Genomic DNA, 27,739 nt, shown 5'->3' with positions numbered 1-27,739 from the left:
ACTAAAATATAATACGATCATGTCAACCAGTTGTTTGTTGTACACTTGTTTGACAGGGTCACGTGCAAGCATAATTATTTCGGTCATACAGGATGTTTTCTGTCGGGGACCATGTTGGAAATGGTAAAGAATGCTGAGGTTTGTAAACTGATTTGTAATTGATGAGGATATTATATGCTCCAGGGTTTTGCAAAGTATACACGGATATGGACCTATAATTGGCTTGGTCTGACCTGTCACCCTTCTTGTATACTAGTACAAGGTTGGTGGCAGTGCCATTGAAAGTGTTTTGAGAATGATGGGCTTGATCCTGTCTAACCCACATGACATTTAGGTGTTAAGATTTGATAGGAGCTTTTCTGTGCCATTGGCATTTACATAGATATTTGACAGTTTTGTCTTCAGGTGTTTTGTTTTTTATCAGTAATGTCATGGAGTTTCATCTTGCAGTAGGATGCTAAGTTCAAAGGTGATTTAGGGAAAACTACCAACTGAAATTATTTATTTGGAAGTGTTGCTTGTGTAGTTTTATCAGAGCGGAGTTTGTTTTTGGTATTTTGAGGGTGGCAGGGGTCCCGAATCTTGTTTGGAATACTCGATGAGGGATTAGAAATTTATGGTGTTTGGTTTTCATGTAGGGGAGGCATCAGGCTGGTTTAAATTCAGAATGATATCTTCAAGGTATTTTGATAAGCCTCTTTTTTATCTATCGTTTGAGATCCAAGATATATTAACGATCATGGGATTAGTTTGATTTCTTACATTTTCTTGAAGGCCCTATCACACCTTCTGATTATTCTCTTTAGACTTTTATTTACCCAGGGAAAGTGGTTACTAATGGAAGACATTTTTGACAAAATAAATTCCTCCGAAAGGTTGTATAGAGTGGATGTGATTTTTTCTATAGATCTCCATTTAGTAGTAGTAGGGTGAAATATTTATCATTTTCTCATAGTACTTATTATGTGACTGTTTAAATCCTTCCCAGTTTGCTTCTTTTGAAAAATGGGAACTTTTCGAGGATTTTGGTAACGAATGTTGGTGTTGGTTTACTTTGACCTCAACAATGTTAAGGTCAGTGATGCCAGGTAAGATGTTAACCTGACTGACCAAAGTTTGATTTGTCATGAAAAATAAATCTAGGATTTTGTTTTCTCTGGTAGGTAGGTTGACCATATGTGTAAGTTTCGCATCATTTAGGGTCTATAGTAGGTCGGACGTTTACATACCGGTAGTATCCCAGTTTTAGATTCCCAGCCACCCGGACATCGTGTATTTACTTTATCAAGGGATTTACAAATTCTACCGAGCTAGCTGTGTCTAGCCCATGGGGTTTTAAAGTATGCACATATTATTAATTAAAATTAAAAGGTCAATTTTAGTCCAAAGATCGTTATGGCTGGATTGAAGTTAGGGGGATTCCTGGACAATAATGTAATTCCTAACTGATTTAAAACTCCATAACCTGCCTGTTTGACACGGTCTCTTCTAGATATTGAGTAGCCTAGATCTGGGTCAGATATTTCATTGGTGTGAAGTTTTAGGCAAGGTTCGGTCCGGCTTCGATGAGGAAGCTAGGTTACTAAAATTCATGTTTCTTGTCAACGTTGATGACCAGAACTTGATGGATATTTTAATAATGTTTGTACTTGCTTATTGATATTTGGGTTTAGTGTTGATATATTTTCTGGTCCTTCGGGGTCATTGATTTCAAATCATTTAGATTCAAAGATTGAATTCTGCTTAAACTGGTGCTAGGGGCGTGGACAGTGTTACATTTTCCATTACTGCTCATGTACAGACTCAATCAAACCGAGTCTGCAATATTCACTGTTTGCCTTATTCTCGGTGCTTCCGAGGGATCTACTTTCCAGATTTTATGGCTTTTGGTACCGTTGTTGCGGCTCGAAGCTGAAGTGAGAGCTATTGAAAGAGGAAAGATAACTGAAGTTGGATTGGTTAAGTCTTTCAAAGGGATGTGTCTAAGATTTGGAATTGAATTCATGGTGATATTTATCTTTTCACAGAGAATACTTTTCCAGACCCGACCAGCTGGAATTTCATGGAATCATTAATGTGGTGACATTCTGTGCGATACTAGACTTTGCATACTAGTATATCGTTTCCCTCAAGTCTTGATCAGAATGGACTTGTCCTGGGTTCCTTTAAATATCAAGTGCAAATACATAGGTCATGGTTGGTAGAGCTTACGTTTCCACAGAGAACACATGATATGAAAACAAATAGTGGAAGTTAACCTGAAAAGAAATTAAAAAATGTAAATGCAGAGGAAATAAAAAGGACACAATTCAATTAAGGAAGTAAGGAAGTAGAAAATGTAGTCACAAGGGAGTTGGAGAGTACACGGGGGAACGCGCGGGAGAAAACTGTATGAGGTCAAAAACTAATGGAAAGTACCGCTCTTGCAAAATTTTGGTGAATTGCAAAAATAAGGAGAGTTGCAATGCTTAGAAATTGGAATGTCTTTCCGTAACATGCTTTCAAGAGAAAGGAATTCAAAACATTTTCTGAACTACAGAAAAAGTTGGCTTGCGGCTGACGCGCACCTGTATGTCCACGACAAAGGTAGAATCGAAGAAAGCCATTTTTAACACGGAATATTAAATGCATATTTTCATGGCTCTTGCACAAGGTCATTTTGACTTTGCATCTACTGTCTGGTTTGATAATTTGTACACAGAGTTAGTTTTGAAGTTAGATCACAATAACTGCATAGGAAAGGAACTGATTATCTGCATAAATTGGTATAAAAAGTAGAGTTTGTCAGATATCTGATATGTTTGTTTTTTGTTGTATTTTTTTCAAATTCATTTGGCTCCATCATACATGAAAAGGCATGTCATCCCAGTTAGTACTGACCGTAACTACTGTACCCAATAATTACTCATATCCTCCTATGTCAGCCCATTGTTATAAGAAGGACCACAATGAAAAGAAGGGGTCGCTTTATCTCATTTTGTCTTTTGATTTTTTTATAACGAAGTCGCCAGGAGTGATAAAATTTAATGAAAAAATATGTGCAATGTTTCCCGGCATTTTAATAAAAAATTTTTATATCTATCTCTGCCCTTTTCTCGTCTCGTTTTCTTTCCTCCCTTGCCCTTCCCTTGGGGTCACCCTCCCCTCGTCATCCCTTCACATGCCCTCGTCCGTTTCTTGACATGTCGAAATTTCTTGTCTTGTATTTCATGCCCCTCCTCTCTCACACACACACACACCGCACGTACCACACACTTTCTCTCTCCCTCTCTCATTTATATGTCGTTTATCAATCCCGGGAATGGCTGGAAAAAATAAATGAAGAGGAAAAGACATTTTTGGATTCCTTCTGTCCCCGGGCCGGGCACTTGGGGGGTTTTTGGCGGGCAGCAATGGGTTTTTTCCACAGCGTCAATCGTTCGCTGGTTTTTTTTCGTTAAAATAAACGTCAGAAACACGTTAGCATCACGGGTTTTTTTCTTTCATCTTTATTTTTAAATCCCCAAACAATGAGGAAAGGTTTTAGATTTTTGCTTTGGGCTGTCTGGCTTTTTTCTCCGCTCTAGCGTGCGTACGTCCACCCCGGCGTCCGTTCGAAAGTGAAAATGCTTGAAATTTTTAAATTTTAGCTAAAAATAACAAAATCCGCAAAATTTAATTCATAAAAAAACATGCCCAAATTGCCACACCTGTTGTATACCCCCCCCCCCCCCAAACCCTTAAACCCACTAAAAGCAATTTTTTTTTTCTAAATTGTTTTGGTAAAAGAAGGTTTTTTTTAACTTTATCTAAGTAACCAATTAGGGATCTTCATGAAAATCCCAAAAAATAGAGACATGACGATGTGTTTCCCCATGATTTTCCACTAGAATAAACTTCAGTAACTTAAATTTTCAGATTTATTGTAGATCTGTGCCCTTTCATTTTTTTTTAAAATTCGTAAATTCCCCCAAAGAAAACCATAAATAATCTTCTTTAAACTTAAACAAATTTTAGATAAAACCCCGGGGGGGGGTTGTCCCCAAACGAAACACCGTCATGATCCTTCAGTAACTGCAGATTTATTGCAAAATGTTATATCTTTAAAAAGTAGTCCTCTATTTAAGAAAACAGATTATTGGGGCCGGGGGACAAAAAATTCCCAACTGAATTTTGCTTTTTTGTAAAAATTTTAAAGCTTTAATAAGAAGTAGAAGAAACAAAATTAGAGTAACTGAATAAGAAATTAAGGGAAAAAACATTAAAAAACCTTTAACCTTTAAGTTTTTAAATTTTTAATTTTATTTTTAAAAAAACTGATGGATCCATATAAAGACCCAGAATCCCCTTGTGGAACGTTTTTGGGTCAAAAACAGTTTTAAAATGGGTCGAATGCATAAAAAAAAAACAAGGAAGAACCCCTTTGGAACGATTAGAAACGTAAAAGAAACTTGGGGGGGAAAACCCGGGGTTTTTTTCCCAAATTTTTTTTGATACACTGTTTACGGACATTCCCAAAAAATTTTTTTCGTTTTTTTGGGGTAAGGGATACTGAATTACAATAAAATAAAAAAAAACACAGGGGATTTTTTCTCCTACGGTGTAGGGAAAATTTTTGGTGTAAAAATTTGGTTCTTTATAAACTCATGTATAAACTGTCTTTTGATAACTCATGAATAAATGGTCTTTTTTGGCCTAAAGAAGAATGGCCCTGGGGACAAGCTAAAGTAAAAAATTTTTAAGGGTCCATAATTTTAAACACAGACTGCCCTTAAAATTTCCCCCAAATACACGAGTTTTTTCCAGGTCAACTGACAACCACTTGCGCCCCTAAAAATAACATTAGGAAAATTTTTAAAATTTGGGAGTTTTTCCCAAACCCTTTACGCTTGTTTTCACCAAATTGAACTAAAAATAGGGCCCTAAGGAGATAACTTCAATTTAAGATTTTTACTAACGGGCCCTGGAGATTTTTTTAATACGGGGAAGTTTAGAAAAAAAATTTTTTTATTTTGGGGGCTTTTGGTTAAAAAAAAAAAACTATTATTTTAAAAGTCTAGTGAAACGTCATTATTTATTCAAAAATTTTCCCTTTTTAAAATAGAAAATCGGGAAACCGGGGAAATTTTTTGAGAGAAGCGCATGCGCAATTTGGAAATGTTGCCCGACAATTCACACGAAAAATTCAAATTTCCCTGGCAAATTTTGGGGCTGCCCAAAAAAGTTTTGCGGGACAAATCAACTCTGGTAGTGAAAAACCTTTTTCCCAAATAAAAAACCAAAACATGCGGAGAAAATTTAAAGCTCTAGGGCCGAGCTAAAAGGGGAAACCCAACGTATTAAAGGACGAACTTCTTTGAAATGTTTCAGTGATATTAAAAAAATTATCTCGCATCTTTACAAACCTTTTTAGGTGAAAACGTAATGCAGTATTGTTTAAAAAATTTGTACGGGAAAACCCCTAAAATTTAAACTGAGAATCTCAAAAAAAGTCCCCTTTATTACATTTTTTTCTTTGACTTATCGAAAATTAAGCGATATTGGGTCGGGTTTTTTTCGAAGTGAAAAATTTTCAAATATAAGATTCCCCGGTAAGAAACAATCAAAATATGTCAATTTACCAATACAAAAAATAAAAAAGAAAAAATGTTTTTTTACATAAAAATAAGGAAAAAATATTTTTCACTCATAAACACCATACCCTTACTTTTCCTGGGCTTTTCTACTACTGAAAATAGGGCATCTGTTAAAAATATATTTCAGCCCCTATACTAAAACAAATTCTATCTTCTACATATTTACAAATCCGAAGTTTTCGTTTTACATGTATTTTTAAAAAATGCTTTTTTTTTTCTGTTTAAAAGGGGGGGTTGGGGGGGGGTTTGGGTTTTGGACGTATCTGCAGTGATTACGTACAAGAATGCCCAGGGAAAATCTACACGCTATAAACTTCCTGTCGGCTCCAAAGCCCAGCATGGCAGCCACGAACCCCAAAAAAAAACGACAACAGGAAGGGGTTTGTTTGAAATTGAAGCTGATATAGAAAAAAACATTCCTAAATAGAAATTTTCGAGATTCAGAAGACATTTGTTTACAGTTTTTTTTGGAATGGGGTAATATTCCCGGGAAAGAAAGTATCTGATTAAGCAAACAGTATGATTTGGGACAGCCAAAATTCAGGCATACAAAATCGAACTCAGAAAACGCGGGTAGCGGAAGGGCGGGGTTTTTCCCTAATTTTCCCTTTCTGTTTCCTGTTTTAATCCCCAAAAAACAGTCCCCTCAACTTAGCATTTTCTCAAAAAAGGAGCTATAAAAGTTTTCTTGATGTATTGTTGTGTTCAAACATAAAAACACCATTTAAAATTACCCCAACAGGATAAATAGTAGGGACCTTTCCCCAAAAAAACTTTGATTAATACGTTAAAGTACTTTTTTTTTAACCAAACTATACACCTATTTTATAGGGCACACCGAATTGCTGTAATTATGTAAAAGAGATTTCCGAAAAATATACTCTTTACAACCGCATTCCCCTCCAATAAAGGAAAACCACAAAAGGGAAAAAAGGGAAATGTTGACTGTTGGGCTCTGTCGGGCGTTTCCCTCAAGTACGTCCCCTGATTGTGTTTTTTTATTCTCAAGCATCCACTTTTTAAAAAAAAAATTTAATCTAGCTTTTACACAATTTTTAAAAACAGTAATCTTCGGGGAAATTCCCGTTATAGTTTAAATAAGATTAAATTTGGAAAAAGCGTTATCACCACTGCCTAACTAAACAAGTTTAAAACTCTAGCAAATTTCGTTTTTTCATCAATTTTAATCATATTTTTTGATGGGGTGTAAGTATTGATAACAACCACACACCCCCCATTATTTCACATATCCGAAATAGAATGAAACGGGTTTTTGGGGTTTCCTTTTTGTTACCTTACATTAATGGGGAAATTTCGTCAGAATATTATCGTTGTTATGTTTTTTTATAAAAAAATAAAACATTAAACCCAAAAAATTTTCAAATTCCCTTTCAAATATTCAAAAAATGGCAGAGATAAAAAAAAAAAAGCAGGGGTGGAAATTAAAAGGTGTTATAAAATGACCCATGTTATTTGAACCATACTATAAAATCATTAAACCCCGTGGGTTATGAAGGGCAGAAATCCATTGGCCTTAAAACCAAGAAACAGGCCTTTTATAACACAAAAAAATGTTTAAGGAACGTATAGGGCCGGTTTTACTACTTTAAATAATTTCAGGGCCTTTTAAAATAATGCCAACAGGGGTTTTTTTTTGATGATTTTTAATCTTAATTTATTTATCCAATACGGACAAAAGTCCCCCAAAAAAAATCCCCAAACAAAAATCAGAAAAATTTGGTGAAATGTAAGGGCAAACTTTTCCCTTTAGACTTTTAAATTTAAAAAAAATATTGCAAGTTTTTCTAAAAAAAAAACAGTTTGCAAAATAAATTTTTAGTATTTTTTTTTTATTAACGGGGCATAATAAAGCAGTTTAAGAAGCATTTTCCCAAATAATTTTTCCTAAAATGTTTTGGAAAAACGAGAAAAAAATTGATGTTAAACAATCCCCGCCCCCCGCTGCCCGTAACATTGTGAATACATTTTTGTTTACAACCTCCCTATGGGTTTTTTTCCTTTTTGTCGGCTTTTGAGATAAATTTTGTTTGGGGTTCAACCCCTTTTAACACCAATAACTGTTTTTTTTTAAAATAAATTTTTTGTATAAATTTGGGAAAAGAAAAATTTTAATTCTGACTTTTTGGGACCCGTTTTCTGAATTTTGACACCCAACACTTTGGGGGGGGGCAAAGGGGGAAAATATTTTAAAAAAGGGGGCCCACCAATATTTTTTTTTAGAAATCTTAAAAAATATTTTTTTTGATATATCTATTTGGGAAATTTTAAATTTTTTTTGTACTACAGATACCACCAGTAAACAATTAAAAGCAAAAGGGCCACAGTAACGGCCCAAAACACAAGTAGACTTATCAAAGCTGAAAAATTTGCCCCGGGTATTTTAGGACAAATTTTTTCGTGGTTTCATAACAAAAACATACTTCTAATTCCAAACCAAAAAAAATTGTTGGGAAATTTGTTCAACCCCCCAAAAAATTTTAAAAAGACCCGTAAAAAAGTAAATTTAATTATGTTTTAAAATTTTTAAAACCCCCTGAAAAACTGAGCTGCTTGATATTTAACCCGCTGATCTTCTTCGCCGTACTCTTAAAGTTTTTAGTTGCTCTGCCCTTTTGCAAAGTCATTTAATAATCCGTATATGGGTTTGTTTTTCATCAAAAAAAGGGGGCAAAGTAAGTGCGGGCGTGTTTTCTGATTTTGGGTTTAATTTTCTTCGAATTTTCATGGGACTTTTAAAAAATTTTAAAAATAGTGTATCAAATCAATCATAAGTACTTTTTTCGAGGCAAATGTGATGGAGTAATCGATAAAAAAGCAAAATAAAAATAAAAATTCAGGGAAAAAAAAAGGGGGAAAAAGGGATAGAAGTAGTCAAGTGACGATGAATTATTAGTATTCCAAAAAAAGGGCCCAATCGCCGTCGGGGAAGAGTCAGTTAGTGAAGGGAACTCGAAAATGGTATGATAGTGATATCTTTTCACCATAAACCAACCCAGGGCATTAGCGCGGAAAATAACAATTCAAAAGCAAGGGGCCGGTCGAATTTTGAGCGAAAAAAATCCGGAAAACCCAAAGTTTTAAAGCGGTAAACCCTTGGGTCGATAAAACCCTCCGCGGGGCCTGCATCGCAAAATGGGCGACAAATGAGGGCAATTTTAGCAAAGTTGGGGAAACAATTTAACTATTGTTGATATAGAAACGTTGGGTTTAAATTTTAAAATTTTAGAAAAAAAAGTGGACAGTTTTTTTTTACAATAAATTAAGAAACCCATGGCTTTTTATATCAAAGACATACCATAGGGTAAAACAAGAACGGCCGATCCGTGGAAAACCGTGTCCCCTTTTACGTAAATCGACCCGGGGAATGCTAAATTAGGGAAAGCAGAATTTAGAAAAGAACAGGGGCACAAAAGAAAAACGGGTTGAACTATATAAAAGCACAGAGTAGGGGAAACAAATTTGGGTCATAGGAAATTTTTGAAAAAAAGCAAAATAAAAAAAAACGGGGAAAACGGAGAAAATTTTTAGGGACTTTTTTAGAGACAAGTTAAATAGAAAGGAAATTTGGGGAAAAAAAAGAGAACGAGTTTTACACATGGGAACCATAATGGGGGGAAAACCCAAGGGGCCAGTAAAAAATTTCCCCGGAAAAGTGCAAAAAATGGCCCCAAAAAATTTGAAACCGGGGGGTAAATTCATCCCACTAAAAACAAGGAAATGGGGTTTAAAAAAAAAAGCAAAAAAACTCAAGGACACCCCTATTACAAACAAATACCACCGAAGTTTTTCGCGAAAAGGCGAACGTTTGTCCCAAATGAAGGTAATCTATGTACGAAAAAGAAATTAAAAAGGGGGCATTTTCAATAGGGAAAACTTTGGGATGACACTATCGTGTGGATAAAATTTTTCAAAAACTTCTTGGGATACCCGAAAGGGGAAATTTTTGGGATTTTTTTCCCGGGGCTGAAAATTCCCCTTACAAACCCGGGGGTAAAAGGGCTCTCGGGGTTTAAAATACGATTACAAAAAAAATATACTAGAAGATTTAAAACATTAAATTTTCATTTTATTTTAAAAAAAAAAGGAAAAAAAAACAATAAATTTTTACAGTTCCTTTTTTTGTTTTCCCGATTCTATATTTTTTCGATTCAAAAAACGTTATTTTTTCAAAAATTCATAAATTTCGCTGCAACTGATAAAAAAAAAACCCCGGGAAAAAACAATTTTTTTATTTGTCTTTTAAACCCATGAAGTCCCTTTTTCCCGTTTTTGGACGTTGTTTTCCCCCCCCGCCCCCTTTTTTTAAATAGTTAAAAGAAATAGTTCTAAAAAGAAAGCCATCCGATTGGTTTTATTTTTAGCTCACCTGTCACAAAGTGACAAGGTGAGCTTTTGTGATCGCGCGGTGTCCGTCGTCCGTCGTCCGTCCGTGCGTCCGTAAACTTTTGCTTGTGACCACTCTAGAGGCCATATATTTCATAAGATCTTCATGAAAATTAGTCAGAATGTTCACCTTGATGATATCTAGGTCAAGTTCGTATCTGGGTCACGTGGGTTCAAAAACTAGGTCAGTAGGTCTAAAAATAGAAAAACCTTGTGACCTCTGTAGAGGCCATATTTTTCATGATATCTTCATGAATATTGGTCAGAATGTTTATCTTGATGATATCTAGGTCAAGTTTGAAACTGGGTCACGTAGGATCAAAAACTATGTCATTAGGTCTAAAAATAGAAAAACCTTGTGACCTCTCTAGAGGCCATATTTCTCAATGGATCTTCATGAAAATTGGTCAAAATGTTCATCTTGATGATATCTAGGTCAAGTTCGAAACTGGGTCACGTGGGGTTAAAAACTAGGTCAGTAGATCTAAAAATAGAAAAATCTTGTGACCTCTCTAGAGGCCATATTTTTCATGAGATCTTCATGAATATTGGTCAGAATGTTCATCTTGATGATATCTAGGTCAAGTTCGAAACTGGGTCATGTGGGGTCAAAAACTAGGTCAGTAGATCTAAAAATAGAAAAACCTTGTGACCTCTCTAGAGGCCATATTTCTCAATGGATCTTCATGAAAATTGGTCAGAATGTTCACCTTGATGATATCTAGGTCAAGTTCGAAACTGGGTTACGTGCGTCAAAAACTAGGTCAGTAGGTCTAAAAATAGGAAAACCTTGTGACCTCTCTAGAGGCGATATTTTTCAATGGATCTTCATGAAAATTGGTCAGAGTGTTTACTTGAAGATATCTAGGTCAAGTTCGAAACTGGGTCACGTGGGGTTAAAAACTAGGTCAGTAGATCTAAAAATAGCAAAACCTTGTGACCTCTCTAGAGGCCATACTTTTCATGAGATCTTCATGATTATTGGTCAGAATGTTCATCTTGATGATATCTAGGTCAAGTTCGAAACTGGGTCACGTGGGGTTAAAAACTAGGTCAGTAGGTCGAAAAATAGAAAAAATCTTGTGACCTCTCTAGAGGCCATATTTCTCAACGGATCTTCATGAAAATTGGTGAGAATGTTCAGCTTGATGATATCTAGGTAAGGTTTGTAACTGGGTCATGTGCGGTCAAAAACTAGGTCAGTAGGTCGAAAAATAGAAAAACCTTGTGACCTCTCTAGAGGCCATATTTTTCTTGAGATCTTCATGAATATTGGTCAGAATGTTCAACTTGATGATATCTAGGTCAAGTTCGAAACTGGATCACGTGCCTTCAAAAACTAGGCCATTAGGTCAAATAATAGAAAAACCTTGTGACCTCTCTAGAGGCCATATTTTTCAATGGATCTTCATGAAAGTTGGTCAGAATTTTTTATCTTGATGATATCTAGGTCACATGTGCTCAAAAACTAGGTCACTATGTCAAATAATAGAAATAATGACGTCATACTCAGTTCAACACTGGGTCATGTGGGGATAGGTGAGCGATTCAGGACATTCATGGTCCTCTTGTTATTAATATTTTGATACCGGTATGCAAGAAAAAGAATCTGTCACTGGCTGTAGGTGCAGATGGGAATATCCGGCTCTCGGGTAACTGTTTAGGCGGTAACTCGGCTGGAACCTCGTTACCGCCTAAACAGTTACCCTCGAGATCGGAAGTTCCCATCTGCAACTACAACCAGTGAAAGAATCTTATATTCTTTGGCACCGACCGCGGCATTTTCCTAGCAGATGTTCATATATGGAGAGACGCATCCCATATAACCAATGTTATCGATGTAGACCTGTTTGAATGTAGGGATAATACACGTTTTTTTGTGTATTAAAGTCTGCAGAAGCCCGCGGGATTGTTTGTGACCGAGACCGAAGGTCGAGGTCACAAACACATCCCAAGGGCTTCTGCAGGCGTTAATACACAAAACAAACGTGTAGTGTCGCTATTCTTGGGTAAAAAACCATTACACGACGACTAAATGCATTGTTTTCATATGTGATGACTTTACGATTCCGGTACATTTTTAGTTACCATTCGGTTGTTCTTGGAAACGGTAAACATGTTTTAAATATCCATAACCGGGGCACACAAAACAACAACACTACTAAGCGCGTGATTTGAAGATTTTTGAGCATCTTATTTTTATTTTTAGTTATTAAAAACGTTACATTACACATAATTCTGCATATAACTTAAAAATTTGATAAACAGGAACACAATTGTAAGAATAACAACTTTACATTCGAATTATTTTGAGTATGAACACAGAGTACGGATGAGTACGAAGCTAGTGACTAGATTTCGAGGTTTATTATATGAATTCTGCGAAAAATCAGGTAAAAACAAACCGACTGATGCTTACAAAAATCATTAATATAATACCTAAAAACGGGCAGTAGCACAAGTTACACGCGATACTTATTTATTCACAGTTATTTACAATAACTGAACAGACGCTTGGTAAAGGGAGTAAACTCTAAGAGAAGTACATTGATGGAGGAAGTACGTTTGGGGTTGGAAACTGATACAGCTAAACATACTATGGATTACATTGTATCTATAATGCTTCAAGAACATGTTATTATGGAAGACACAAGATGCAGATGCAAAATATCAGTCTGCGCAGAAATACATACCATACGTCCCTGGCAAAGCATTTGTGACTTTAATACTTTCAGTGATCATACACTCATTACTTTCAAATTATGTAGCAGCATGATAGAATGTAATAACAGTGTCCATAAAACAGATTTCATTAAATGGAGAAAAAGAAAAATATCGTGTTGCCTTGATTGAAAATATGTTGAACTTTGATAATTTGCTAGAAGGAATAGGCGATGATCAGGCGTCCATCAACGGCATTGTTGATGATTTTACAAACATTATTCGAGACGCTGCAAACCCACTTTTTCGGAGAGTTATTTATAAAAGACATCAATTCAATAACGCTAGCGTAGATGATAGTAGCAAATGGTTTGATGTAGATCGTAAAACTGCAAAAGATCATACAAAAACGCTTTATTGATATTTAATAGTACACAGTGAATAGAACTGAGTAGACGTAAAAAATATATAAGAATCTTAAGAAAAGTAGATCTTACAGGTTTAAACAAACTAAAGATTTTGAAAGTCTTAAAAATGTAAACTTTGCGATTTTGAAGATACTAAAAAAATTATCAGTCTGGAAGCGCAAGTGATATTCCTCTCGATGAGTTTAAATCATATTTTGAAGAAATGTTTTCAAATGTAAATACTGATATGCATGATGAGGCTAAAGAGTTCAATGATACACATGATTTTAACAATGATATTCCTGTGTACGCGGAACTAGACGCACAAATATCTTATTCAGAAGTATGCAATGCAATCAAACGGTTAAGCAAACACAAAACAGCTGTTCGAAACTTTAACTGGCGATTAAGCTAACAGTTGATTAACTTTTAGGGTTATTTTTCGACATTTCAGAAGACTTAGAAAAACAAATGTATGAGTTAAAAATAATGAGCACCGAAATATCTATACAATAAAATCAAAACATCATACTAGTGTTTCTCACCAAGAATAGTACTTTGAATCAAAATTTAACCGACGGTTATTTTAACAGCCGGTTAAAGTTTCGAACAACTGGGCCCAGTTGTTAAATGAATATTTTATCGAAGCACGTGATATTTTAGCTGGATATATAACTGTAAATGTATTGTTTAATAAGATTTTGAATACGGGTTGCTTCCTGAAGCATGGACAAAAGGTATTATTATTCCTTTACATAAAAAGGGAGATAAATATAGGGTTAACAATTACAGAGGTATTACCCTGCTAAGCAATTTAAGGAAATTATTTGCATCATTAAATGCTCTTGCAAGTGGTCTGAGGATAACAATACATTATACAATATCATATCTGATGCACAGTTGGGTTTTAGGAAAGGTCGATCAACTATAGAGGCTGTATTTATTTTAAACTCACTGATAAAGAAATTTATTAACAAAAACAAATGTTTGTATTGTTGTTTTATTGATATGAAACGTTGTTTTGATTCCATTCATAGAAATGCACTGTGGTATAAGCTGTATAAAATGGGCCTAAATTGGAAAATATTACGCATTATTAGAAGTACGTATCAATCAGTGAAGTTATGTGTCCGCGCAGGTGGTAGTAACAATTATTCTGATTTCTTTGATATAGCAATCGGATAACGTCAAGGGAAGATAATTTCTCCCTATGTTCTTAGAAGATCTAGAGTTGCCTTTATAATACAGAGTGGACTCTGTATAGATGAACTATGTATGTATCATTTAATTATTCGCTGACAGTATGATAATTTTAGCTACAAACCCAGTTGATGCGTAAATATCACTTGTACGATTATTGCGATACATGGGGCCTCGAAGTGAATGTTGCTAAAACCAAGTGTGTCGTTTTTAGGAAACGAGGTGGTTTAAGCAATGGAGAAACCTGGTTTTATGGAAATGATTTATGTGTGCTTGAAACTGTCAATGATTTTAATTATTTAGGTGTCACTTTTAATAATACTGGAAATTTTGCACTTAATACTCAGACTTTGTATGGAAAAGGCCTTACAAAATTGATTGTTATGACTTCTGGGTCTAGAGACAAGCCATCATCTTTCTCTTACTGTGAGCATGTCGCTTCCACGACAATTCGTCGAAAGACACCGCCGAATACGACAATTTGCCGAATACGATATTTAGTCGAATTTGATATTTTGCCGAATACGACAGTTGGTCTACTGTATTTTTCGACCAAACTGGTCGAAAACTGGTCGAGGTCTTCTTACCATTATTATTTTTAACTATTCAACAAATTGCATTTCTACATTTTCTACGGCTTTCTTTTGAATATTTATAATCGTTCTCTCTCACAACTTGTAATTTTTAAAAGATGCATGAGAGTGACACCTCGGTCGACCTTCAGCAAGCCAGACACGACGTGCTAACCTTTGTTTATCGTGAGCTTCTGACCAGTAAGGTTTCGCGTGTTTATTAAATTTTGCTTTTGGTAGAGTAGAATTTGCAGAGGTTATAATATCATTGGCAATATGCATGGCGTTTAACCCAAAACATCAAAACAAACAGATATGAACATGTGTAAAAACATACTAGTGTAGAAAACATTACAGACAAAAATAAAAATGTAATAATGAATTATCTAATACATAAAAGATTTACAACTAAATGTGTTTATTGCAAAAATGATAATTTCTAAACTTTCACAAGTTAATATCTATAAAGTGTTACTGTATAAGTGCTATACTTTTAAGGTATAACTTTACTTGAAACTTGAAACTTGTTTATTTACTTAAACGCCTACTTCTACATATAAAACATATCTGGTGGCGTTGTACAATAATAAACAGTTAAATGATAATAAGGCAACACTTATTACATTAAATTATAAATACACATGCAAGCCTCAAATAACCAGTCGTCAAAGTTAAAATGCACAACATGGTATTTAGTACATTATTTACAGAAATTCATTCTTCTTATTCCAGTGATATTTAGAAACAGACAGATCTCAAATCAAATTTATCGATTTGATTTACTAATTACCTAGCAACTGTCTTCTGGAAAAATGCTTAGTTCTTTTCGTATGGACAACCAATATTTTTTTTTTCATTTCAGTCAAATGCATGTTAAAAATTTGCAAAAGCAACACTTACTATTAACATTTAGCCTGCTGGCGGCAAGTGATTCTGCCTTTGCGAACAGTGCAGGCACTGTTCAGCCAATACCTTTTCAGTGAACCCCCCTTTGAATAATATGTGGTACTGCCCAAATTAAATGATGGACCTTTTCATTTTAGAAATTTAGCAAGGTAAAGGTTAAATATTGTATACATAAATAACAAGAGTGAAAACTTAACCTACAACAATTAACTTAACAACAATAGGCATACAATTCATAATCATTGCTTTTACAATACATGAATATCATCAAAATATCATGTAGGCCAACCTGGCCTTAAAATACGCGCAAATACACAAAGCAGGAAATAGAAGCAATGAATATTTATAATGGAGTGAAAAAAAACATACAAGAAAACTAATGACGTAGTACGAGTCAAATTTCGCTTATGTTACACGCCATGTACATACAATACAATATATTTGTATTGTATTGATAACGTTTTCAAATATTTTTTTTCCTAAGACTTCTGATTAATTATAGTGACCGGTACAATTTTGCCGTTTACATTTTCTTAGTCTATACGTGTTGCTCTTTCTGAATCAATGCGTATCCCTTAAAGTAGATTTGTTGTATGTGCCATTAAATGCCATAACATGATAAATCAAATGTGTCTCATTCAATCTGTTGTCTCAACCAATTTATTTCGGATCAGGATATGTATTTTCTATATCTGCTTCGATTGCAAGCAACACTTCCTGTTGTCTTTGTGCGCGTGCGCTGGCAGCCATGCTGTCTATTGGAGCCGACAGGAAGTTATATAGCGTGTAGATTTCCGTGTCACTCTCTTGTACGTAATCACTGCAGATACGTCCAAAAAACTTCCAACCCTATAAACAGAAAACGATGACTCAGAGTATAGAAGTAAAGTTTGAAATGACGATATTTGTCGTCTTTGGAAAATGCTTTGTATATTACAGTCGCACAAATAAAATATTCTTTTTAAAGGATGTTGACTTACAGGCCTTTTTCTCACCATTTTGGGAATGCCACCAACACCAATACAATTGGGAAAATACCTCTGTAGTTTGTCTTAACTGGGAATAATGGAAACTTACCGAAATAAAATTGATTTGATTTTTCTCCTTGAAGTACATTTTAAAATGTGTGATGGCATATTGATCACTGCTTACTTAATTAAAAATACAAAATAGCAAAACTATTCTTGCAAAGCAAAACAAAAACCTAGGCAGCAACAATGGTTTGAAAATTCTACACTGTAAGTTCAGCATTGGGAAAAAACATGCATTTTTACATTGGGATTGCCTCCTTACATAGACTTATATAGGGGGAAAAAACCCTTACATAACAAGAGATCACAGAGTGATCTTGGCGCCAACCAATGTGCCATTTTTGAGTGTTCCAAATTTCAAGACTTACTGGCTACCTCAAGGTCAAATTTCATTTCTGTACACAACACTGTGCATGTGGTCCAAATTCAAAAGCTGTAGCTTGAGAAATGTGAAAGTAGGTCACCAGGTCAATGTCAAGGTCAAAGTTTGTTTCAGTACACAATCCTATGCATGTGGTCTAAATTTGAAGCCTGTAGCTACAGAAATGTGAAAGTAGGTCACTAGGTCAATCTTAAGGTCAAAGTTCATTTCGGTATACAAAACTATGCAAGTGGTCCAAATTTGAAGGCTGTAGCTTGAGAAATGTAAAAGTAGGTCACTAGGTCAAAATCGAGGTCAAATTCTATTTCGGAATACAAAACTATGCATGTGGTCCAAATTTGAAGCCTGTACCTTAAAAATGTGAAAGTAGGTCACTAGGTCAATGTGAAGGTCAAAGTTTTTTTCGGCACACAAAACTATGCATGTGGTCCAAATTTGAAGGCTGTAGCTTGAGAAATGTGAAAGTAGGTCACTAGGGCAAAATCAATGTCAAATTTCATTTTGAAACACGGAACTACGCATATGGTCCAAATTTGACGCCTGTACCTTCAAAAATGTGAAAGTAGGTCACTAGGTCAAAATCAAGGTCAAAGTTTTTTCCAGTGCACAAAACTATGTATGTGGTCCAAATTTGAAGGCTGTAGCTACAGAAATGTGAAAGTAGGTCACTAGGTCAAAATCAAGGTCAACTCATGCCAAGGTTCATCTTGCCACTCAAAAATATACAAGTGGTCCAAATTTGAAGGCTGTAGCTACAGAAATGTGAAAGTAGGTCACTAGGTCAAAATCAAGGTCAACTCATGTCAAGGTTCATCTTGCCACTCAAAAATATACATGTGGTCCAAATTTGAATGTTTTAGTTATTGACAAGAACATTTTAAAAGCTTTTCCCTATATAAGTCTATATGAACCATGTGACCTCCGGGCGGGGCCATTTTGACCCTAGGCGATAATTTGAACCAACTTGGTAGAGAACCACTAGATGATGCTACATTACAAGTATCAAAGCCTTAGGCTTTGTGGTTTGGACAAGAAGATTTTCAAAGTTTTTCCTTATGTTAGTCTGTGTAAACCATATGACCCCCAGGGCGGGGCCATATTTGACCCTAGGGGTATAATATGAACAATCTTAGTTGAAGACCACTAGATGATGTCACATACAAAATATCAAAGCCCTAGGCCCTGTGGTTTTGGACAAGGGGTTATTCAAAGTTTTTCCCTATATAAGTCATTATAAACTATGTGACCCCCAGGGCGGGGCCATATTTGACCCCAGAGAAATAATTTGAATCATCTTGGTAGAGGACCACTAGATGATGCTTCATACCAAATATCAAAGCCCTAGGCTCTGTGGTTTTGGATAAGAAGGTTTTCAAAGTTTTTCCCTATATAAATCTATGTAAAATATAGAAATAAACAAAGGGCCATAACTCACTCATAAATTGTTGAACCAGTCTGATTTTCAGAGGGACACAACTAGGGTACCAATACATCATTCTGACAAAGTTTGGTCAAAATCCCCCCAGTAGTTTCTGAGGAGATGCGATAACGAGAAATTGTTAACGGACGGACGGACGGACGGACGGAATGACGGACGGACGGACCACGGACGCAGAGTGATTTTAATAGCCCACCATCTGATGATGGTGGGCTAAAAATACCTTTTCAGCTCGGCCAATAGACGCTTTAAATCTCTCCGCATGTTTAGGATTCTCTATTTGAGAAAGGTAAACACTTCCAGAAGTCGATTCGTCCCGCAAAGCTTTCAGGGCAGCAGCCATATTGGACCAGAATTCGATTATTCGTGTGAATTGTCTGTCAACATTTCCAAGCTGCGCATGGGCTTCTCTCAAACTTTCAACGTTTCCAAGATTAGCTTTTAAAGAAAAATATATATCATGGAAAATATGGATGTTGCACCGGACTGTGATTATTTAATAGTTAGTTTTCAGTACTGAAAAATGCACAGACACGAAAGCTACGTCTTTAAAGACTATATCTTCTGTTAGAAGTCGCAAATTTTAAACTGAATTTATCTCCCTTTGACCATATTTTAGTCTGTGTTTAGGTTTAACGCTGTTGATAAGCATTATGCAAACGCCAGTCAGGTAAACATACTAATGCAATTATATGAGAACTCCAGCTTTTATTGTTTTCAAACTTGTTATTATCGTGCACATGATTGTGTCAAATCAGTTGACCTGGCACCTGTGTTGTCGAACTAAGGATATCCCTCTCAAAATGCTATGCTTATTATGGATCAACTATTCGTGATTTTATCATTGATCATTTGTTCATTAGCTGATCATAGGCCATTAATTGTCTTTTATAGTTTGAATATTCTTTCTCGGAATGAAAGTAATATATTTGATAAATAATCATTTCACATTTCCCATTGTCATTCCTCATTTGCAATCTCAATACTGAAATCGTGATGCGCTTAGGTACAGCTAAGCTGGCTATACGTCTATGAAAAGTGAAGATATCTCACTTAAGTCCATAGCTTGGAAAACGTTGTTATTTGCTTCATGAAATATGTATAACGTGCAAACACATGATGTATACATACTTTTGTAATATGTGTTGCACTTTTAAGTACCTCTCTGGTAAACAAGTATTCAATCCAAACCAGTTCCACAATTCCCATTTCTAGTTTCCTAGACGATATCTGTAAAAATAGTTTACTAAATTACAATAACATAATGCTCATAGTGATTAAGGTACCAAACATTGAAACAAACCTGTTTCCATTCCAAGTTTCTTGAGTGTTGACAATCGTTCCAGGGCTTCCTTGCGCTGTTCGTGCATTCGACCAATTACATCTCGTTTTTGACCCATAACACGTTCCACACTGTTCTGGCTTTCTCTATATGCATCCATCAGTTTATGAAACTAGAAATCAAGCACAAACAAATATTGTTTTAGAAATAATCAAAAGTCAGGTTTACTGTTCTTTTACTCATGAGTCACTGTACCTCAATGCTTTATAATGAATATCAAAATAAAATTTCTCTTCATTTACTGCTATTACTAATTACTGTTGTGTATTTGATTTAAAAATACTGAGGACTGACTAACGTGTTTCTGACGCTTGTCTGAACGAAATAATCCAGTGAAAAAATTGACGCCTGCGGATATCAGACCCACTGCTACCCCGCCAATACCCCCGCCAAGTGCCGCGCCTGGTGACAGAACGGAATCAAACACTGTCTTCTCCTCGCCCATACTTCTACCAGCATGTCCTGGAGAAAATCATATTAAAGAAAATTGAGCAAGAACGGTACCAAAGTGATATTGGACACATATGACATTTTCTTATATCACCTTAGTTAACAGTGATATATACACTTTTCTGTCTGTACTGTATGCTGATCCTGCACTTCCATCACTTATTCAGAACAGGTTAGATAACTGCTGTAAAACGAAAGGATGTACCAGATTTTCTGTTTATTTACCAGTAGATACTATACTACGTTGTTTCCATTTATGGCAATATACACAAACGCCTGTGTTTTATTTCCTCCAGATAAAGAAAACATACGATCAGCGTATAATATATATGATATAAATTCGTTATTCACCATCTTTCTTTAAAATCATTTCACTTGAACTTAACAGTCTTTTTTTCATGTGTACTTGTTATAAGTTTTTCCTGTTAATTCTTTGTTGTTTTCAGTCGAGGGTGACCACACTTACCTGCTTGTTCCATCCACTTATCTCTGTTTGACTTTAGAACCGTCAACTCTTCCTCCATTTTCTGTTTTTCTTCATCCAGTTCCTCCTGGGCCAGTTTAGCCGCTTTCGCCAGTTGTTTTTCACGTTCCATTTCTACACGGATTCTTTCCTTCTCGCTAACTACCTCTTTATTCCTACTGGTAACACTCGCCATATTCTTCTGAACTTCGGTCTGAATTTCCATATATCTGTAAATATCGTAATATTTTCCCTAATATCTAATTTATATCGTTTGGCGGAGACCGGAATCGTCAAACATCAGGCGAAAACGTAGGGCCTGTATCTGGCCGCCAACAAACTATTGCTGACTGCATGCCCTTTGATATGATCCGATGCGGTAACTCCACATAGGGCGTTCACTTACCGATCTTGGAATATATCTGGTCAGTACGTGACGTCTCTCGATTAATAGAAACGCTCACTGCTGGGAGCTTTTAAGAGATAAGACGAAATGTGTATCTTACCAGATTTACCAAAACCAAAAGTGTATTTGTTTACGAAAATCTTTTTATTATCGATGTTGCATAATTTCTAGTTTACGTATCGCTTATAGCACTTTCATACGAAATATGCCTCTCTCTTACTTTTTTATCATATACATTTGTACATTGACCTTACCGTTGCTGGGTAGCCTCGGTTTCGGTTTTCATTTCTTCTGCAGTTTTGATGATCTGACCAAATATTTCCTTTACAACTGCTGCACTCTGAAAACATTCAAACATATCACGTCCACGTGTTGTAAGTTTATCTGTATATTGTATTATGCCGTCTATATATCTAGCCGTGCTCTGAATATCAGCCCTACAGATCTATACAGTTTCATGTATGATTTTCAAGCTCTCCTTGGGAAGTTTTGTTTATAGACTCATTAACACATTGCTGGTAAAACTTTGTTTCTATGAAAGTATTCTCTAGTCCCTTGTACATGGTTATTCTGAATGAGTTCTTTTTTTATTCATGTGAAATTAAAATGTTGATGTCAAACTGAGTACACTATATGGCGCTACAGTACTGATAAATATTTCAAATCATCTGTGTATTCGCTATAAAAACGTATAATCATGCCAGTATTGTAATTTACCTGGAGCTCAACGACGGCGTCGAGGATCATGGGTATCATGGTATTGACAATATGGGCTGCTGTCACTGTGAACTTCTTCATCAACCCCGACGTCATCAGGTGTTGGGTTCGAGCTGAGTGTGCCGTCAGTCGCACCTTCAATTATCAATGAAAACAATATGTACTTTAGTTTGAACTTAACTTTTCATCTTTTGGCTTATTAGTATTTGCATATAAAAACGATCGGATAAATAATCAAATACATGTCTAAATATATCATCATTTGATCTTCCCGGATGCTGTTAGCAAAAACATAGGCTTTACAAAGAAGACGTCTTTGTGACTATCAATAATTTCAGAGCATCAACCTATGTATTACAAGTCGTGACGTCTCCACAAGGGTTGGACTCATTTTTATAGTATGTTACACGTTGTACCTCTTTTGCTTGTTCCGGGTGGTCAGCAAGTTGTAGATAGGCGAGCTCCAGGTAGTTGGCAACTTCTCTCTGCGCTCTGTACATTTCCAGAGTGGCGATCGTGTGCAGAACTTCCTGCGTCTCTGCCGGGAGCTCCTGATATAAATACAAACAAATTATAAGATAGATCAAGCGTGAACGTATATACATCCTTATCCATCGTAGATTTAACATAGTCCAAAAAACTTGGTACGCGAGAATGAAATACTTGAACATATAGAAAATTCATATGCATTGTTATCTTGCTTTTACTGGTTTCATTTTACATAGCTTTAACAGATGTGGTCGTTTAGACATATTTCTGTTGGGCTTTTTTCTTTAAAAAACATTATTTACACATTTAGTGAAGGACAAGAATTATTGATATTATAATATGGTATCTTGTATAACTTGAAGACCCCTGTGAGTTTTATTTACCGTCGGCACAATGCGCGAATACATGTCAGTTTTCTCCATGCATTCCCCGTCAGTTGAACAGGTTTGGTCGGCAGTTACTTCTTCAGATATTGTGCACGTGATATGACATAAGACTAGAAAAACTAAATAAGCCTGTAATAAATTTTAACTAAAATATAGTGTAGAATACTTAAGTGAATAACTGAACACTTATACCGATTTCGACACCAGCAAATATGTATAAATATTTTTTTAAAAAAATCAGAAAATGCGTTTAGATCTCATTCATGTTATGTTGTTTTTAAGTGGAACGTGTATGTATAAAAGTGGGTCAACCGTTTGAGCGATCGGTTTATTTAACATTACTGTATTTTTAAATGTAATATCACAACTTTAGATTGACAATATGACTTTCATCTGAGCTTTAAAAATAATGTTAATCCTACATACTTAATTAATTTTGTTTTCATTCACCTACCTTATGATAAAATTCCATTTTGTAAAAACGAAACCGAAAGTAGACACGAAAAACATGAACTTTTCGTTGTTACTATTTAGAGATCTAACTACATGTAATTAACAGCTGTTAATCCTAGCTATTTATAACTATACAGCGCATTATCATTTTACACGGTACGAAGAACCGAAAATGGATTTATTCATTCGCATTACATAAAACTTGTTAGCCGGTAATCCTTGCTATTTATAGCTATGTCGGCCAAAAGCGGAACCGAAAGTAGATTTATTGATTCTCATTAACTGCGTAAACAGCTAAAACTCACAGGGGTCAACCGACACGAAATTCTTTATAGGTCGGCTTTAAGAGTTCTTTAGTTGAAATTAGTGAGACCAGAAAAAATACCACGGGAGCGAGTATAGAAGAGGGGTTGGATGTGTGTTTGGTGGGGACAGTTCTTAACATCATCAATCAACTAACAAACAAAAGCTGTCTGCTGGCGTACATAACAGGTGCTGAACAGACCAGTCATGTCAACATCACTATAAAGATAACGTAAAAATAAAGTCCACTACCCACCTTGCCCCCTTTCCCCCCCCCCCCCCCCCCCCCCCCACACACACACACAACATTGAAATCCTGGTTCCGCCCTGAAATATATTGAAAACGAAATTCTATTTTATAAAGATTCCCTTTGAAATTTTTTAATTTTTAACTAATTAGAGTAAATAAGAAAGTTACCGTTGGTACAATCATCATTCCTCCGGAACTGCCAGCGGATCCAGTCGTCAGAGTTGAAGATCCTGTATTCTCAGGACACTGTTTCTTCTGCGGTGTCGCCATAATATATGAGAACTCGAAAGTGTGTTTGGTTTTCCATTTATTCGGTTATTTCCACTTAAAAACCCACTGATATGTAACATGATGTCAAACATGTATTAAGGTTTAATGAAGTAAGAGCAGCAATAACTTAATTCGTCATAATCTATAATCTACTTAAGTTTTACAGGTGGGCAACCGTTAGCAACCCCCATATTTGCTAACCTTAACAAGGTACGAGGTAGATAAAAAAAAGGGTTTAAACTAGTTAAACTATAAATATATACAGATACTTAAGGTCAGGACCTATCCCCCATCCCACCCTGCCAGCTGTTAGCCAGTATTATTTAGAATTATAACAAGTGCTGAGCGTAGGTGATGATTAAAACACGAGTTTTGTTACAATTTCAGCATGTTTTAAAAAATGCACATTTTTACAGTTAATTGAAAAATGAACCTTTTTACTATCGATTCTCTTTAAATCTTAAAGAACATTGATTGTAAAAATGGTGCTTTTTTAAAAAAAACATGCTGAAATTTAAAAAAAACCCCATTTTCTACGCTCAGTACGTGTAAAAATGCTGGCTAACAGTTGGCAGGGGCGGTGGAGAGGGACGTCCTGACCCCAAGTGTGTGTGTAAATATAGCTATATATAGTAGTATGTTATCTGATATGCTAATAATGTAGAGGCTACATCAGGTTGACTTATTTCATTATCTGATATTTCATAGTTGTCATACGTACTACTTAATGTAATTATAAGGCCATGCCAAATTGATATGTCGTTCGTCGGAACTACCGCATCAATAATTTCATTCCCGAGAAAAAAAAATAAAAATTACCCGCCCGCACGTACATAAAAATCTCCGAAAAAAAAAAATTTTTTTTTTCGATTACGCGGACCGAAATAATAACGGCAAAACAGGTTTTATCGCTGTTTTAATGCGTCAAAGTGATATTGATCGGATTTCATGCGTCCGTAATACATGTAGCTTATAATCCAAACTCAAAAAGTCAGGAATTATGGTGTTGTTCATCATTTGTTTTAAATCTGGAGTGTCTGTGCTAGTGCCACACATGGCCTTCGATGTGCCGGTAGGTAATGAAATAGGCACATTCTACTTTTGTTCAATACAGTGAAAAGAACGAAGCCCGACTTGTAAGACGTGCACGGGGATGCAGTTAAAAATATTTGGAAATATTGTTCAGATATAAAGTTTTCAAACCATTTGTTATCAGTTGTTTAATTCAGCATGTTAGATCTAGAGCCCAAAGCTGAGGCCAACTACTATCTTAAAAAAATATTTGTTCACAGATCCTGACCGACCTATCACATTGTCTCGCGCCAAATCTTTTTGAACGTAACTTCTTTAGTACAGCAGTCAGATATTCTATCAAAACGCATTTAGTCAATTTAAAAATTGTTTAGCTTTTCAATAAGTAGTGTTGATATGAAAATAATTTGTAACCCCAGTTTTGCCTGTTTGTATACATGACGCCAGGATATATTTAAAATTGGCTGTAAATTGATTGAACGAAAGAAACTGAAAAAAAACAGACTTCCCCAACTCTAAATTTCTAGTTCAGTCAAAGCACAACAAACAACACTTTTAAGGGTGGCCATATTGGGATCATTCTTTGTCCGTCTGTTATTATTTTTGCCTGAAATGAATCTCTACCACAAAAGCTTAAAGGGAAATCCTACAGTTTTTTATGCGCATCTTTCTGCGCAGCTGACACTTTCTATGGAAAACTGAAGTGAAGTCAACATTAGTTGTAACATGTAACCGACAATCTTAAATATGAGGATTCTTGAATGAAATATCATTTTTGATAAGTTTTATCAGTAATCAAATGTTGATACTGGTTTATGTTGTATTGACAAGTTTAATGCCTGACATGGTATCTTGCCATGTTTGTGGTTGTGTTTTCACATCGCATTTTAGTACAAAGACAGTGTTGCTCATATAATGTAAGACAATTGACTTAGTACTGATGACACAGTATCACCTTTCAGATTATTTAGTATTCAATTATAGAAAGAATTAAGAATTTTTAAAAAAAAATTTTAACTTCTAGCAGATATACATGTATCAATTTTGTCAGATTCGCGCCATTTTCGTCCGAACAGGTGTTGTATTCAAGCGTCTTAACATAAAATTTAGCCTGGTGACCCATACATTTTTAGCTATTTTTACGCTCACAGTACAATTATTTATACACAAGAAAAAACAGCAAAAAATTCTATGAAACAGTTTTTTCAAATTAAAAAATATTCTTCACTAAGGGTATTTTTCATTGTAAAAAAGTTCACAAAAGTGAATATGAAACAAGAATTTTTTTTTCATTTGTACCCATTATTGTAAGGATATAGTATTACAAATATGACTATGATATCAAATAAGTATATAATAAAATTTGTAAAAAGAATAAACATTATTGTGCTGTCTTAATGTATATTTTGGTTGGTATTTATAAAAATGCAGAAAATTATGAAAATGTTGAAAAATCGCTGGCAGTTTCAGCAACAGTGGGTGTGTTCAAAACAATTTTTCACAAAAACAAGCCTGGTGACCCATTGTTTTCATTTGTTCATTGTTTTCAGCATAAATTTTCCTTTCATATATGTGAATTTGAAAAAATTCTATGAAAGGAAAAAAACTATAGGAATTCTCTTTAAGCTAGCCTGATCATGATCTGTTAAGAAATTATTCCAAAGGGATTCGCGCAATGTCGAAGCATCTGTATGCCCAACTCCGTTTGGTCTCACTGGTCAAGTGGTTTATTACTTCCCCTCACCTCTATGGGTTGGAGTTCCACTAGGGGCACAAATTTGTTCATGTGTCAAAGCCATCTAACTGTGTTTCAGAAGAAATGTTATTCCACACAATCACGTGCCTGTTTTGTCTTGAATATTCCTCATCCTGTGCCATTAAATAGGCACGACTTCAGATTAATGTAGAAAAATCAAAATTAAAATAAGACACCCATTCCTTAGTAATTAAAAATACAAAATAAAAAAATAAAGTGATTCAGTGAGTTTTGGCATGAATTTATTTGCAAAATCATTCATGTAGTCTTTAAAACATATAGAAAAGCTATATACTGTGTTACCCACACTGTAAATGTTTGATTTCTGTGTTATTTCTAAAGAAATGTTAACTTTATATATAATCATAACCGCCTCCCCAAGGGTTCAAGCTGGGAAAAAAATAAAAAACGCCCGCTCGCTCCATGTAAAATCTACCCGCCTCTGAAAAAATCAAAATTGAGAAAAAAAAAAATAAAATAAAAATTTCGCTCGCCCGCTCCTATTTTTTTTTGAAAATTTTCCGAAGAACTATTAATCAATTTGGTATGGCCTAACGGTGATAAGGTCTGACTGATTGACCTTCCGTCATAACACTTTACTACATAGGAAGTTCTATATATCTGAGACAAAAATAGTCAAGATGAGCTAGTATGATCGCCCCGTGACCTTCAAGTGACTATCCGACGAAAACAACTTCATAGATCACAATTCTGGCCCAATCGGATTGCGACTTGGTCAGAATGTTTGTCTTAACAAAATGTTGCACGAATTTGTAACTGGGTTAGAAGTAGGTGATTAGGTCTCT

The 27,739-nt window shown here is 35.3% G+C and overlaps 1 protein-coding gene across 2 annotated transcripts; it reads right to left on the bottom strand.

The window, feature by feature from the left end:
• Positions 1-12,189: 12,189 nt before the first annotated feature.
• LOC123546645 (uncharacterized) lies at positions 12,190-24,200 on the bottom strand. 2 transcript variants are annotated; one of them, XM_053550951.1, is made up of 10 exons: positions 23,324-23,449; positions 22,867-22,998; positions 22,411-22,545; positions 21,995-22,129; positions 21,532-21,617; positions 20,875-21,101; positions 20,257-20,420; positions 19,920-20,070; positions 18,840-19,054; positions 12,190-16,614 (listed from the first exon to the last, which is right to left on the bottom strand). In XM_053550951.1, exons 1-10 carry the CDS (start codon positions 23,339-23,341, stop codon positions 16,426-16,428), a joined length of 1,452 nt encoding a protein of 483 aa, XP_053406926.1. In that variant the 5' UTR covers positions 23,342-23,449; the 3' UTR covers positions 12,190-16,425. The 2 variants fall into 2 exon arrangements, with proteins under 2 accessions (XP_053406926.1, XP_053406927.1); XM_053550952.1 differs by lacking the exons at positions 22,867-22,998; positions 23,324-23,449 and adding an exon at positions 24,044-24,200.
• Between the last annotated feature and the right edge of the window lie 3,539 nt (positions 24,201-27,739).

Source organism: Mercenaria mercenaria, chromosome 9 (genome assembly GCF_021730395.1).
Source record: "Mercenaria mercenaria strain notata chromosome 9, MADL_Memer_1, whole genome shotgun sequence".
Lineage (NCBI taxonomy): Eukaryota > Metazoa > Mollusca > Bivalvia > Venerida > Veneridae > Mercenaria > Mercenaria mercenaria.
This window is presented reverse-complemented; position numbering and strand designations above follow the sequence as displayed.